The following is a 12,524-nucleotide window of genomic DNA, read 5'->3' as shown; positions in this document are numbered from 1 at the left end:
ATCTCAAACACAAACTGCAAAATTTGCAATAAATCACCCTCCAAAAAACAGGATTTTTAAAAACACAAATGCCAAAAAGTTTGATACATCAAAAAGGCAGGGAGAGAGATGGCAGGGGCAGTTTCTCCACCCAAAATGAAGGCTGGCATCATGCCCCATCCTTCTTCACCAAACCTTTCTCACTTCCAGCTGTTGGAAAAGGTGAGGTGCATTCTCTATCATACACTAATCCCATCATCCTCTCTCATCCTGAATTTGTGCCCGGTGTACCAATCCCCCCCTTCCAAAAAAACACCCCACAGGGGACCACTTTTGCAAAGGGGGGGGGGGGAGAAGGGAATACAATAACTGGATCTGATTTTCTTTAAAAATGTTGCAGGTTTGCAAACATTCCCTGCCTCCCTCCAGACACATATTTGAGACTCACCTTTGTCTCTTTCTCTGCCTTTCTTTTGCTGGCTCAGCCCCTTTGGCTGGATGTGAAAAAAGGAGGGGACCTTCTTAAATCCTCGCTGCAGCTCCTGGTGCCCCCCCACAAACTGCAGACATGGGGTGTGTATGTGTCCGTTCTGCTTTTCTCTTTTAAATAATATATTGTTTCGCAGCAGAAGAGCCCATGCAATTCCTCCAGAGCAGTGGCCCTCTTGGGAAGAGACAAAAGAGAAAGGATGCTGAAAGAGAAAGGATACTGAGGAAGAGAAAGGATGCTCAGAGAGAAAGGATGCTGACAGAGGTTGCTGAGGCTGGTCCTGGCTCTGTTTTTTTGGGCTCTTTTGAGGATGCTCTGGGCTTGAACCAGGCTGGGCAGGGCAAGGACCAAAAGACTGCAGAGAAGGATGCTGGTTCAGCTCTTGCAAGCAGAAGACAGGTTTATTGCAGCAGCTCTGGCTCCTTTCTCCATCCTTTCAGCCACTAGCTAAGCCAGCTGTGCATGAGGATGGATAAGGGGCTAATCGGGGATAAAAAGAGGGGACCCTTGCCCACTTCTTCTGTGCCAAGCATCTGCCTCCTAGCAGGTTCCTTCAGCCAGGCCGGGGAGGCCTTCCCTCCTCCATCTGCTTGCAGGCAGCTCTTTGCTTTTTCTTCCCTCCAGGTTCATCTCTCTCTTCTTTGCTGAATGTCACCGAAGCATTAGAGAGGGAAGGGAAAGAAGGGGAGGGCTAGCTTTTCCAGGCAGGTTTCTGCTTTCTGAGCCAGCATCATAGCTTCCCTTAAAGGGGACGGTGGATTATCTGCTTAAAGGAGGTTGGGCAGGAGGAGGAAGGCAAGCAAGCGAGCAAGCAAACACCAGCACCATCAGCCCTCTTTCCCAGCAGGTTTGGGATGCTGCTTGCCATTTATCCCCTGTGCAATTCATGCATCAAGGTCCTAGTCCTCAAGGAGGTCAGAGCCATTACACAGGCCTTCACTCGGAGCCGCAAAGGTTCAGCCACAGAAAGTGCTTCTTTCCACCTTGCCAAGAATCTTCAGGTAATAAGAGATGAGTAAAAAGCTAAGTCCAGTAGTGGTTTCAGTGTGGGACTATAACTTTGTAGACCAGGGTTTCATTCCCAACATGGCCATGAAACCCACTAAGTGACCCTGTGCAAGTCACACTCTCTCAGCCTCAGAGGATAGCAATAGCAAAACCCCTCTGAAGAAACCTGCCAAGAAAACCCCATGATAGTGTTGCCTTAGGGCTGCTATAAGTCAGAAAAGACATGAAGGCACACAGCAAAAACAACAACAAAGTTACTGGTGGGGATGACAACTCCCAGCATCCCTTCTCACCCAACCAATATAGCCAGTAGCTTTAAAAAGAAGGACTTTTCCTAACTCATGCTGGGGAGATTCTGGGTGTTCTTGTCCAAAAAAATTAACTTTCCCTAGCTCTGGTTTTGGAGCCATCAAGAAAGTGTCCCCAGAAAGGAGGGCCACATATGCACTAAGGAACCATCCGTTTTGAAATAAAAAGTAGGTCCAGGTTTTAAAGCACAGGTTCACATGCATTTTGGACTTCAGTTCCCAGAATTCCATACTATTATTCCTGCTGGCTTCTGAGAACAGAAGTCCAAAACAGCTGGAGGGCCAAAGCTTGAAAATCACTTTCAATGAAGATGCCAACCGCAGATGCTGGCGAAACGTCAGGAACAAAACTCTTCTAGAACAAGGCCACATAGCTAGAAAAACCTACCAAAAACTCACTGTCGATGGTTCCCAAAGTTTGGACCTCCAGGTGTTTTGGACTTCAACTCCCAGAAACCCAGACAGCTTGGCTTGCAGTTAAGAATTCTGGGAGATGAAGTCCAAAACATCTGGAGAACCAAAGTTTGGGAAACAGTGAAAGGAAATACTGGAGGGTTTATGATGGGGAAAAATATCTTAGCTTTAAAAAAGCTTTTCACAATTCCTCCCTCTTGCACTCACCATTCTTTATTGTATAATGGCATGAAGTGAAAGAAACATTCCCTGTTGAATTTCTGGCTGCCATATAACTATTAAAGGTTGGGAAAAGCTTACTAAAACCTATGAGGTGCTTCCAGGTGAAGCTTTTACTGGGAAGTCCAATTGGCATCTTCTAAGCATCTTTATGTGAATGAATAAAACAAAAGGCATTAAAGAAATTGCAATTCGGCTCATATCTTGCAACAGAAGCACAGTGAGTGGTCAGCAATAGGAACATCCATGGCTGTAATTTAAGTCTAGAAGCCTTTGGCAGGGACTTTTAAACAAAACTTGGTATTTTGGGGGGATTTTTATTTAAAGGAGCCAATGTGGTCCAGCTGTTTGAGCACTGGACTCTGGAGACTAGGATTTGAATTCTCGCTTGGCAATGGAAACCCATTAGTTGAGATTTTATTCCCTGAATCAGCAGGAAAGAAATCCATCATCGACTTGACAACCCTTTAAAGATGGCCAGCATCTCACCTCTGAGTCTTCTCTCCTCCAGGCTAAACATACCCAGTTTTTCAACTTTTCCTCACAGGGTTTGGTTTCAAGAGCTTTGGCCATCTTGTTCACCCTCCTCTGGACATGTTCCAGCTTGTCCATGTCCTTCCTAAACTGAAGACCTCCAGATAAGGTAGTCCTTTGCACAGTCAGACAGCTCTTGCCATCAAGAAATGCTTCCTAATGTTGAGGTGGAATGTCTTTTCTAGCTATTTGGATCTACTGATTTGTGCCCTGTGCTACCATGCGTGGTAGATACATCTCTGACCTTTTTTAGGATATGTTCTCTTCTCTTGGGAATGGCCAAGAGAAGTATAGTTGTAGGGTTGCCCATGATGCCCTACAGTGTCTGCTGCCTGAGGCAGCTGCTTCATTTTGCCAAACAGCCCTGGCTAGACCATTGGAGGCTGACCAACGTTAGGCTATCAAACATAATACTGCTTTGCTTCCTGTGTGTGGACACTAATCTTGCCAGACCCTATTCTTTAAAGATATGATGTGGCATGAATACAGTCCAGCTCCAGAAAATATTTTCCTTTCCAGATCTGGGATACTGCGATGTAATGCCAGCTGATTTTGGCACCTGTCTGGCTTGGCTGAGACCTATTGGTTGCTTATGGGAAAGAAAAAAAGTGATCCTAAATTAACAAGAAACTTCTTGCCTGGAATTATGGGATGAAGCTTGGCCAAAGACTAAGAAGGGAGCGATGGACACATATAACCCCAAAAATTCCCTGGAGTTAATGTGCAGATGGGGAGAGATTGCGCAACGTGCACAGACAGACAGATGGGAGCATTGTGCAACTCGCGATATACAATGCACAACCCTGCAGTGCACATCTCTGCCACAATTGGCAATGTTGTGCAATGGACAGCTCCGCCACGATTGGTGGAATAAGTCCGCTGTGCAATATTAAGGTTGTTGCTTTGCATCTCTAGCATGACTTCCACATGCGTAGCTCACAAACAGGATTCCAGCCCGGATGTGTAGCACCTTTTTGTATCCTTTAGTGGTCAAATAACCCAGTTTGACAGCACTTTAACCGCCATGGGTCAATGCTATGGAATCCTGGGATTTGTCATTTGTTGTGGCCCCAGAGCTCTCTGACAGAGAAGGTTAAATGTCCCACAAAACAACAATCCCTAGAATTCTATAGCATTGAGCATTGAGTCATGGCAGTTAAAGTGGTGCCAAACCAGATTATTTTTGCAGCCCCGGTCAGATTGCAAGCACCTTGCAGGCAGAGATTTGTGTCTGTGGCCGGCCATCATTTTGTAAGGCTAACTCTTCCTTTCCTTCTTTTAATATGAGGTTGTTTTATCTGTTGGTGATGTGTTCCCATCTTGCATGCTGATCATTCTTGACACACACAACATCCCTCCCAGCCCCAATTGCTGTGGCACTGGGAGAGGTTGGCAGCAGATGGTGCTTGGCAGGCATGGCATCAATTAAAATCACTCACACTTCCATATGTTGCTTGTCTTGCAGGCAAGGTGACAGAGGGTGAAGCAGATGACTAAAGCAGATAGGTCGAGCCAAATGCAAGGCCCTCCATCCCCCTGAATAGTCCCCATGATTGTCTAACACTGTTGAAGAATTCTGGAGAACTCAAAACCTGGCACCATTTTTCTAACCCATTAGTGATCTTCATAAAGACATCCCCCGTCCCCCCAAGTTTTGATTTTCTTTTGCTTTTGGCAAGCATGGGAATTGGGAAACCATCTCTGATGCCACAAAGCAATGTGCCTTCCAGTGTATGGTTCTCATATGCCCTCTTGTGTCCACAACAAAGATTTGCAGTGATAGAGGAGAACATTAGACAGCAACCACCACTTAACAAAATACAGGCTTGTGACTAACACCATCATAATTTCTTCCTCTTCTTCTAATGTATGGTTTTTCCGCACCCAAAATGAAATTCTCTGTCAGTCCCCAAATTTCTAGCATTGCAACAGAGCAGGATGCTAAACATCATCCGCACCAACACCGATTCTGTTTGCTGCATTTGCATTCCCTTGGGTCACTTTGCCAGCTTGCTTCTTTTCTTTGGATGTCTAAACTGTATTTCAAAATGTTCAGCTGAAGTTTTAAGTTCCTGGGAGGCGAGAAAATCTGGGGACTGAGGGGAATTCAATGGGGGGGGGGCGAGGCGGCACAATTCTTACTTGGGAGAAGCAACGTCCTCATTTTATTAATTATGTATTTTATTAAAATATTTATACACCACCCTGTAGCTGAAGATTTCAGGGTGGCATACAATAAAATCAGTACATTGGGGTCTTGGTATCTGCTAGGGTTTGGCTCCAGGACCCCTAGTGGATACCAAAATCTGTGGATGCTCAAGTCCCATTAAATACAATGTGTTGTTATTGTTGTTATTACAGTGGGCCTCTGGTATTCTCTGGGGTTTGGTTCCAGGACCCCTTCTGGTTACCAAAATCCATGGATGCTCATCCCATTGCATACAATGGGGTATTAAAAGCGATTTAAAACAACACTGCCTGTTTAGAGAGCATTGAATAATAGAAACTTAGAGTACAGTATGTCTGTATGAGTGTATGTATGTTGCTATGTGGATGTATGTTAATTTGTCCCTAATTTATTAATGTGTGTATATTGTATGTTTTGTAATATGTGTTGGTTTTTAAATGTTTTTAATGTTTAATGTTTGAAATTTAAATAACATTTAAAAGAAATGTAAACAATGATGATGATGATGATGATGATGATGATGATGATGATGATGATGATGATGATGATGGCTCTAAATGCACATTTGCAGTGATGTTGCCTTCCACCTGGGTAGCTACACCTCTGACCCACTGCGGTTCTCTGCTCCTGTAAAATAGGGCACACAGCCACCCAACTCTCTCTCTCTCATTCTCCTTCCTCAGCTCTCAATTTACTAGTCAAGTCATATGGCTTAGCATGCATTTAGCATGCATCACCTGTCTCCAGCATTTGCTGCAGGAGCCCTGCAGATAGGCACATGGTGCTGAAGTTACCCTCTGGGGGTTTCTTTTCAGGGTTGGGCTACAAGGTGACCTCGCAAAATCTTGGGGAGGGGGAAAGTTGTTTTTTGCAGCATTGTCAGTCTCTTCCTTCGCCACTTTTTTCGTTCTGTTTTCAGGCACAGCCTCCGTTTCCAAGATGTTTTCACGCAAGGTTTTTGTCGCACAACGGAGGTGCATCGAGATCTAAGGAACTTCATGCCCAACATCATCATTCCTCCTGGTTTAATCACAGGGGCATAGTGGTTTGAGTACTGGACTATGCTTTGACTTTCCAGTTGAAAGGAGTAGTAGAAGGCCCTTGAGGTTTCATCTAACTATACAGTTAATCATATTCTGCAGCGATTCCCAAACATTTGTCCTCCAGGGGCTTTGGACTTCAACTCCCAGAAGCCCCAGCCAGCTATCTCAACAGTCAGGAATTCTGGCCACTGAAGTCCAAAATATCTGCAGGACCAAAGATTTGGAAGCCACCACTATAGAGGATTCCAGAGACAGGTGTAGCATTCATCCTATTTCTGGAAAGGTGTAACTAGGTCGAGACAACAGCTGAAAACTGATCAGGTTGTGTTTGTCAGATGGATTGAAACACCCACGAACTTTCGATGTCCAGAGACCAGACTTTTAAAACAAATACAGGGAACCTGCCATGAATAATGTAAAACAGACTGCATGCATCGTTTATGACTGATTTTTTTTTCTTGCTCACACTTCACTTGCATTTCTAAAATAAAATACTCATTCATGGCTAGGGACCTCGATGCTGCCTCTCTCTAAGTGCCTGACCAAGGATTGAAGTCATGGAGGTTCCTCCTCCATGTCCCATGTGTGGGGACATGGGAGAGGATCTTCTCTGCAGTGGCACAGCTCAGCTATGAAACCCACTGGGTGACCTTGGCCAAGTCACACATTCTCAGCCCCAGGAAACCCCAGGTTGTTTATCCCCTCACTAAAGTGTCACCTGGTGTGGTTCGCACTAATGACACCCCTTTGACCAAGAAAACTCCATGACAGGATTAACTATCAAGTCGAAAATGACTTGAAGGCACACCACCACCACCACAAAAATGTTTTAAGAAACAGAAGGAATAAAATTTAAAAAGAACGTGGGGTGGGGGAGAGATCCTTAAACTGGACTTTCTGCTTGTCAGTTAGGTGCTCTGTCCCTGAGCTATAGGTCTCAACACCTGAGGACTTCAGTTACACGGGAGCATCTTAAACCATCGATCCAGAGAAATCGCTGGTATACCATGAGAGTCAAAATGCATAACTATTTCTTTTTTTGCAATGGGTTTTATTCATGCAAAATTAAAAATTAGCTGCTCAGCACAATCTGTTTGTCCCAGAAACCAGCCTGATGGAGAAGAGAGTCCAGCCAACCAGGGATCGTTTCAGCCACGGGTCGAAATCCAGAGAAAGAGACGTCTGCTGAAGATCTCCTGGAATCAAAAGGATGGCAGCAAGGTCTACCACCACCACATTAAAGAGATTTTAACCAAGCAATAAGTTTAACAAACTGTCCAAATCTCCTCACATAAATGGAATCAATGACTTTTTTAAGGGGTTAACACACACACATGCACACACCAGGAGGTGCTAGTTTGTGTTTCTACCCATGACTTGTCTAGCATGGATGGCAGCATGCACATACGCAGGTTGGTCAGACAACATTGCTGGAGGAATGTAGGCAGGCAGGACTTTGCTAATGTGGCCAGAACTTCATATGGGAGGATCACAAAAAGAATCATGGGTTGGGCAGGATGGTACACTGGTAAAAGCCCACAAAAATGATCAGTCAAAGAAATCAAAACCAGAGGTAGATGTCCAATCACTTCCAAATTCTGATCTCACATTGTTTGCCCTGTGTCCCCACTCCTTCATGATGTATTTGGGCTGGGCACAGCCTATGGTGAATGCTAAGAACAAATGTTGAACTCCCTGCCCTGCCAAAGCTGCCTCACCCCTGGTTTAAAAGTCGCAGTCATAGGTGCAAGTGTGCCTAAAACTTACCTAGAAGTTGGCATATTGAAATATCTTATTTTCTTTGGCAGTGGCTTTTATCTTGATGAAGCTAGGGAGAAAAAGAGGACACACACTGAATTTAGTACTGATCCTGCTAGGGATCTTTTTGGCAATCGCACTTTACAGCTGAGACTGTTCTAATGACACCTTGCCCAACTTGCTGCCTCCCAGCAGGGCTAGAATACAACACCCATCAATCCAGTGATCTTATCTTTCCACACGAAAAGGAGGCAGGAAAGATAAAGGATGCCAAATCTATGTCACTTGGCTTAATTTGCACATCACCAAAACCATTTTTTTAGTGTACGATTATGATTTTATTTAGCACAGAGCTGTGGCTCTCAGCTTTGAGCTGCTAGCTGTATGGAATTTCAGTTCCCAGAATCCCCTACCACTGGCCAGACAAGGCATTCTGAGAACTGAAGTCCAACCACTTCTGGATAACCAAAGATTAAACATCACTAGCATTATGGCCAGAGTGATGTAGTGGTTCGAGTATTGGACAATGACTCTGGAGAGCAGGGTTTGAATCCCCATTCAACCATGAAACCCATTGGGTGAACCTGGGCAAGTCACACACTCTCAGCCTCAGAGGATGCCAATGGCAAACTCCCTCTGAATAAATTTTCCAACAAAACCCCATGATAGGGTGGCCTTAGGGTTGTCATAAGTCGGAAATGACCTGAAGGCACACAACAACGACAACAACAACAGCAGCATAGTGCACCCTTCTCTATGCTGCCAAGCAGAACTACACAAAATACTTACTGCAAGGGACGTAGCAGTCACACTCGCAAAAGTCGCAGCGGGAGAACCAGCGGGTCCAGCCAGATTGCTTGGTGACGCAGGAGGAGATCTTGATGCAGCCATGGTTGAGGAAGGCTCCCAGGTGGGCCTTGTTGGGACAGGTAGAGGAGCAGCTCCCATCAATGTCACGCTCATTGATTTCTATTCGGCCCCGAAGGCAGATCCCTATCCAAGCAGGAAAAGGCAACCCAAACAAAACAGATAACAAAAACCACACCAAAACTAAGGAGTCTGGAAGAGCAAAAAGCAGTTATGTAAGGCACCAGTACTCTTTGGCAGAGAAGGCAAAAACCATGTAAAACAACAAATCCCATTATTCCTACAGTGTAGATGCACCCTGAGAAAGTGGCTTTTAACATATTGGTGCTGTATATTTTTAATGGAAGTATTTTTAATAATTCACTGTCTGAATACTATAATTGGTTAAACTGTGTTTTACCATTATCACCTCGTCTGTTGTTATTTGCACCTGTTTTAATCTCCCATGGACCACTTTGAGTCCTAGTTCTTGGGGGGAAACGTGGGATATCAGTCAAACAAATCAATGAATACAAGACCCAGCCATGCACCTCACAGGCTGACTTTTTTGGTCTATGACTATTTCCCCTCCAGAGCCTACATTGCAGGATAATTGCTGAAATTAAGGTCTCCCCCTTCCAACTGTGCAGCAACTTCTGGGCTGGACCTTTGGATCTCCTACTCACCCTTTGCAGGCCATTACTTACGGAGGCAAGTCGGTTTGGGAGTCCAGTGGCCACTGGACTGGCATGCACTCGCTGGGTCACCCACCAGCAGGAAGCCCGGCCGGCAGTTGTAACGGACTACAGATCCCACCCACCAGTCATTGCCGTAGACCACCGAATTGAACCCCGCTTCTGGTCGCCCGCAGTTCACTGGAGGGTGAGGAAAGGACAGTCAGTGGCATCTGGTTCTTCTTTTGTCAGCAGTGAAAGCGACTTATTAAGGGCCTTTAAAAATATCCCAAGAGACATCTTAAATTGCCTTTTCGCAGCCTTATGCCATTCCCTAATTAATCCTTCTCCTTCTCTTTTGCAAAAAACAAGGCAAAATGAGGAATCACTTGTATGCCATTGCAATACATGGTCAAAATACTGAACCCCCCCCCCCCCAATGCTAGGGCAGGGATGGAAACCATGTGGTCCTCTGGAGGCTGAGCAACACCAGCTCCCATCATCCCTCTCCATTGGCTATGTTGGTCAGCGATGCTGGGACTACATCTGGAGGGCTCTATGACTCCCACCCCTAAGCTAAGTCATGTTACTTTAAAACACACAACTTTAAAAAGTAACTTCCCAAGCTGGGCTCCTGCTGAAAACACAAAGAGGACTTAAACTCTTATTGCTAACTCAAATAGGCCTCCTTGACTCCATGAAATTGACTAATCCTTTTAAAAAGATTAATCCTTTGGTAATCCTACCTCTCCTCCACTTCTCACAGTTACTAACGGACGATTAGCCAAGTGCTTTACAATCGCTCATTACGTTTTGACCTCATTAGCAACCCACGGTCTCAGATCCATCCAGATTTTACTGGGGCAGGTGAAAGAGGCTGACTTGGCCACCAAAGGTTTGCACTGGGGTGGGATTAAAACTCAAACCAACCAGAAGGCTCAAAATACATCAATGCACACTTTCAAAGCACACAGGCTTCTTCATCAGTCAAGGATGTCAGAAGTCATTTTAGAGGAGGAAATGTGATGATGGAGGCTCCCACATCTGCATCTTTCTTGAGATGTTAAAGCTGAATTGAAGACAGTGGTCCAAGGTAACATATTTTCCCCTGAAATAACAGGAGACGGATGAAGAGGACTGTGACCATGACTGATGAAGAGGACTGTGAACCTCAAAAACTTGCCTGATGTACCTTTTGACTGGCCTAATAAAAGTCCTATATGGGGAAAATGTGGGATATAAATTACAATTAATTAATTAATTTTGTTGTATGGCCAACATGGCTACCCTGGATATATGCCACATTAAGAGTGAGTCCCATCCCATCCTGAGGGCTTCCAAGCAGCTCGTACCTCTGCAAAACGATTTATAGCCCAACCAGCAGCAACTTCCATTTCCGCATGGGCTTCTTTTCAATTCCTTGTGTTTCCCTTTGCATCCGCCCAAACAGATGGGTGCTGTGCCGGACCAGTAGGTGTCTGAGGTTGCTGGAAGAAGTGAAATTAATTCTTTTAAAAACAATAATTCCTCCCCAATTCTCTGCCCAAAAACCACCATACATTCAGTGTAAATTTATGTCTGACCTAAGTGCATCTACACTGGAGAAATAATGCAGTTTGACACCACTTTAAGTGCTGCATCCTATAGGTTCCTGATATTTGAAGTTTTACAAGGTCTTTTGCCTTCTCTGCCAAATCCATTTTCCAAATCATGAATGCTGTTGGGTTTAAATTTGGAAGAGGGATACCAATAAATAATTTTGGAGCTCTCCAATTATTTGCCTTAAAACTGTACCAAGAGGCTTTTTAAGAAGCTGCTAAAAATATAATGTTTTTTAAAAAAACACAACCACACGTAATTTTCAGGTAGCACTTTTGTAAAATCCATCATATTTCAAACTTGGGAGCTATTTAATGTTATTTTAGATTCAGAAACGACATTACAGCTTACAACTATTTTTGGCTAAAACCTCTCAAAGAGCTCCAGAGATATTTAGCTTGGCACTTCTTTCAACCACCCTGGAAAAGCAGGTGAATGTTTTGCTTTAAGTTGGTTTACTTGTATTTGCAATACAGCAGAGAAAATACACGTGTCTCAGTAAATGTTTATTATAATCCCCCCCCCAAAAAAACCCTACTATTTTTTAAAAATTGGTCAACATTATCCACATCTTGCAGATGTACGACTGAGGAGAGCTATTCCCCCCCAATTACATTACAGCCTTTGAAATTATCTTTTCACAACAGGCTTCTCAAGAAATCAGGTTTCCTTTCCTACTGCTACTATTCAACTACCGATCTAGAAATCAGTGCTTATTTGAGTACGGACACCACTAGTTGCTGTCCTGTCTTGGAAATCCTTTGCTTTCAACATTTTTTATCTGTGACTTACCTTCCAATTCTTCGCCCAAGAGGAACTCAGACACAGAGAGGAGAAAGAAGAGGAGCAAGGTTGCTCTCAGGGCCACAAGGTGCATCATCGTGGATCTGGACCCTTGGATTCTTCTACCCCGGTTGTTTCGTTCCTTCAAAAGACATGGGAATTTAGGAGAGAAGCCTCTTCGCCATCCCATCATGGGCTCAGCTAAGCTGAACCTGTTGCCCAAATGCCTTGGGAAGGCCCACATCCATTCTCGGCACAGAGGAAACAATATTCCATTCCCATGACCAATGATCCATGCATTGCAGGGTGGGGGGGAAAAGGGAAAGAAATACATGGGCGAGATTGGGAAGCTTCCATTAATCCCTCGCTATGCCTCCCCTCCTCCATGCATGCTGGGGATAATCTCACAGCAGAAAGCAGTTACTCATTCTCTTTCTCCAACACTTCCAGGAACCTTTCAGTAGGACCCAAGCGCCTGGAATTTCACCCAGCTAACAGAACAACGTAGAGATGTGGCCCTGATGCTTCTCAGATCACCTGCGGATGGAAAGGAACAGTGGTTAGCAGCAGTGACATAACTAGGGATGTTGTCACCTCAATGCAGTAACTCATGTTGTCGCCCCCCAAGCTGCCTGGCATATCATGCCCCATCCAAGGCAATGGTCCTGCAGTAGTAGATTG

At 44.6% G+C, this 12,524-nt stretch overlaps 2 protein-coding genes across 4 annotated transcripts in view; both read right to left on the bottom strand.

Moving 5' to 3' along the window:
• The window catches only part of ABCG4 (ATP binding cassette subfamily G member 4), a 33,859-nt gene extending 32,681 nt beyond the window's left edge, over positions 1-1,178 (bottom strand). Inside the window, exon 1 of the mRNA XM_042474871.1 lies at positions 428-1,178. The gene's annotated coding sequence lies outside the window, so the exon portion shown is untranslated. The remainder of the gene's footprint in view (positions 1-427) is intronic.
• Positions 1,179-7,237: 6,059 nt separating this feature from the next.
• LOC121934863 (CUB and sushi domain-containing protein 3-like) lies at positions 7,238-12,404 on the bottom strand. Of its 3 annotated transcripts, XM_042475769.1 has the most exons (7): positions 12,268-12,404; positions 11,853-11,985; positions 10,814-10,948; positions 9,495-9,662; positions 8,731-8,934; positions 7,951-8,011; positions 7,238-7,406 (listed from the first exon to the last, which is right to left on the bottom strand). In XM_042475769.1, the coding sequence occupies exons 2-6, from the start codon at positions 11,938-11,940 to the stop codon at positions 7,998-8,000; spliced, it is 609 nt and encodes a 202-aa protein (XP_042331703.1). In that variant the 5' UTR covers positions 11,941-11,985; positions 12,268-12,404; the 3' UTR covers positions 7,238-7,406; positions 7,951-7,997. The 3 variants fall into 3 exon arrangements, with proteins under 3 accessions (XP_042331703.1, XP_042331701.1, XP_042331702.1); XM_042475767.1 differs by having other exon boundaries at positions 11,853-12,404; XM_042475768.1 differs by having other exon boundaries at positions 7,238-7,379; positions 11,853-12,404.
• Between the last annotated feature and the right edge of the window lie 120 nt (positions 12,405-12,524).

This window comes from Sceloporus undulatus, chromosome 6, assembly GCF_019175285.1.
Source record: "Sceloporus undulatus isolate JIND9_A2432 ecotype Alabama chromosome 6, SceUnd_v1.1, whole genome shotgun sequence".
Lineage (NCBI taxonomy): Eukaryota > Metazoa > Chordata > Lepidosauria > Squamata > Phrynosomatidae > Sceloporus > Sceloporus undulatus.
This window is presented reverse-complemented; position numbering and strand designations above follow the sequence as displayed.

What these genes read in the sequence shown, in the direction of transcription:
- LOC121934863 (XM_042475767.1), bottom strand. Translation starts at nt 12,177, where the DNA reads ATGTATTTCTTTCCCTTTTCCCCCCCACCCTGCAATGCATGGATCATT. An exon ending in CTTGGGCGAAGAATTGGAAG is followed by an intron (nt 10,949 to 11,852) that starts GTAAGTCACAGA and finishes CACTTCTTCCAG; the next exon opens with CAACCTCAGACACCTACTGG. An exon ending in CTATAAATCGTTTTGCAGAG is followed by an intron (nt 9,663 to 10,813) that starts GTACGAGCTGCT and finishes CTCACCCTCCAG; the next exon opens with TGAACTGCGGGCGACCAGAA.